The 2,500-nt window shown below is 60.1% G+C and overlaps 1 protein-coding gene across 1 annotated transcript in view; it reads left to right on the forward strand.

Moving 5' to 3' along the window:
* The window catches only part of ccdc180 (coiled-coil domain containing 180), a 13,308-nt gene that overhangs the window by 9,114 nt on the left and 1,694 nt on the right, over positions 1-2,500 (forward strand). Inside the window, exons 23-25 of the mRNA XM_030104947.1 lie at positions 35-183; positions 1,008-1,074; positions 2,307-2,439. Of these exons, the coding sequence (XP_029960807.1) occupies positions 35-183; positions 1,008-1,074; positions 2,307-2,439 (349 nt within the window). The remainder of the gene's footprint in view (positions 1-34; positions 184-1,007; positions 1,075-2,306; positions 2,440-2,500) is intronic.

Genomic DNA, 2,500 nt, shown 5'->3' on the forward strand with positions numbered 1-2,500 from the left:
GGTGACCTCCTGGTTCTTGTGTTCCGGTGCTCAGGGCCAGCAGGAGAGCCTGGTCCTGCAGGACCCCGGACCGTCCAGGGTTCCGGGTCCTGCGTCGGTTCCTGCCGGTCTCCTGCAGGCCAGCCGGAGAGGCCTGGACCTCCTGCAGGACCCTGTGGCGGGTCTGATCCAGTCCCTCAGCAGGTGGGCGGGGCAGCGGGGGTGGGGGGGTTCAGCCGGGTCCCAGCAGAACACTCACTGTGGTTCTGGACTCCAGGTTCGGTTCCGGTTCTGCAGCAAAGTGTGAAGACCGAAGAGCAGAACCAGGTAAGGAGGACCAACCGGGACGGCTCCGAGACACAGAACCCGAGTTCCACCAAGACCAGCAGAACGTTCCACCTGGTTCAGACTGGTTCAGACTGGTTCTGACCGGTTCAGAGTGGTTCATATTGGTTTAGCCTGGTTCTGACCGGTTCAGACTGGTTTAGCCTGGTTCTGACCGGTTCAGACTGGTTCAGACTGGTTCTGACCGGTTCAGACTGGTTCAGACTGGTTTAGACTGGTTCAGACTGGTTCAGACTGGTTCAGACTGGTTCAGACTGGTTCTGACCAGTTATTGATGGATTCTATAGATTTAAACGAGTTGTGTTGATTTTATGCTCGTTTTAGGGTTGGTTTCAGGTGTGTGTGTGTGTGTGTGTGTGTGTGTGTGTGTGTGTGTGTGTGTGTGTGTGTGCACGCGCAGGTCAAAGGTCACTGCAGCATCATCAGAGGAGCTCTCAGCCTGCCAGCGCCCCGAGGTGAACATCTGGCACATCTGCCTGGTCCAGCAGCTCTGCAGTCCTGACCAGTGTGTGTGTGTGTGTGTGTGTGTGTGTGTGTGTGTGTGTGTGTGTGTGTGTGTGTGTGTGTCAGGAGGTTCCAGGTCTTGGGGAACCGGTCGGATCTGGACCTGGGTTCTTGGTGAGTCTGGCAGGTTCTCGGGTTCTGGAGCGGTTTGGAGACTCAGGGGAGCGTCTGTCTTCCAGGTCCTTCAGCAGCGTCCTGAGCGCCGTGCTGCGGAACGCCAGCGCCGCCCTGCTGGAGGCCGTCCAGGTACCGCGTTCCCCCGCGCAGAACCTCCACCCACAGCAGAACCTCCACCCACAGCAGAACCTCCACCCGCAGCAGAACCTCCACCCAAAGCAGAACCTCCACCTGCAGCAGAACCTCCACCTGCAGCAGAACCTCCACCTGCAGCAGAACCTCCACCTGCAGCAGAACCTCCACCCACAGCAGAACCTCCACCTGCAGCAGAACCTCCACCTGCAGCAGAACCTCCACCCACAGCAGAACCTCCACCTGCAGCAGAACCTCCACCTGCAGCAGAACCTCCGCCCACAGCAGAACCTCCGCCTGCAGCAGAACCTCCACCCACAGCAGAACCTCCACCTGCAGCAGAACCTCCACCTGCAGCAGAACCTCCACCCGCAGCAGAACCTCCACCCACAGCAGAACCTCCACCTGCAGCAGAACCTCCACCTGCAGCAGAACCTCCGCCCACAGCAGAACCTCCACCTGCAGCAGAACCTCCACCCACAGCAGAACCTCCACCTGCAGCAGAACCTCCACCTGCAGCAGAACCTCCACCCACAGCAGAACCTCCACCTGCAGCAGAACCTCCACCTGCAGCAGAACCTCCGCCCACAGCAGAACCTCCACCTGCAGCAGAACCTCCACCCACAGCAGAACCTCCACCTGCAGCAGAACCTCCACCCACAGCAGAACCTCCACCCACAGCAGAACCTCCACCCGCAGCAGAACCTCCGCCCACAGCAGAACCTCCACCTGCAGCAGAACCTCCACCCACAGCAGAACCTCCACCCGCAGCAGAACCTCCGCCCACAGCAGAACCTCCACCTGCAGCAGAACCTCCACCCACAGCAGAACCTCCACCTGCAGCAGAACCTCCACCTGCAGCAGAACCTCCACCCACAGCAGAACCTCCACCTGCAGCAGAACCTCCACCTGCAGCAGAACCTCCACCCACAGCAGAACCTCCACCCACAGCAGAACCTCCACCTGCAGCAGAACCTCCACCCACAGCAGAACCTCCGCCCACAGCAGAACCTCCGCCTGCAGCAGAACCTCCACCCACAGCAGAACCTCCACCTGCAGCAGAACCTCCACCCGCAGCAGAACCTCCACCTGCAGCAGAACCTCCACCTGCAGGTCCAGGGAGACGCTTCAGTCAAGATCTTTGCTGATTTTGTTTCTGTATCTGTCTGTCCCCCCTTGTCCCCGTCCCTCCCTGTCCCTCCGTCCCTCCGTCCCCCCGTCCCTCTGTCTCTCAGGAGTTTTCTGTCCTCAGCCGCTTCCAGCCACTCCCTGATCCTCTGGACCAATGGGATCACAGCATGAAGCAAAGGCTGCTGGGATACCAGGAAGAGGCCAGCAGGTTCCTGAGCACCAGCAGAGAGGGTACACCTGATCCCAGACCTGATCCCAGACCTGATCGTACTCCTGATCCCAGAGCCGAGCT

The sequence above is a fragment of the Salarias fasciatus genome, chromosome 12 (assembly GCF_902148845.1).
Source record: "Salarias fasciatus chromosome 12, fSalaFa1.1, whole genome shotgun sequence".
In the NCBI taxonomy this organism is placed as follows: Eukaryota; Metazoa; Chordata; class Actinopteri; order Blenniiformes; family Blenniidae; genus Salarias; species Salarias fasciatus.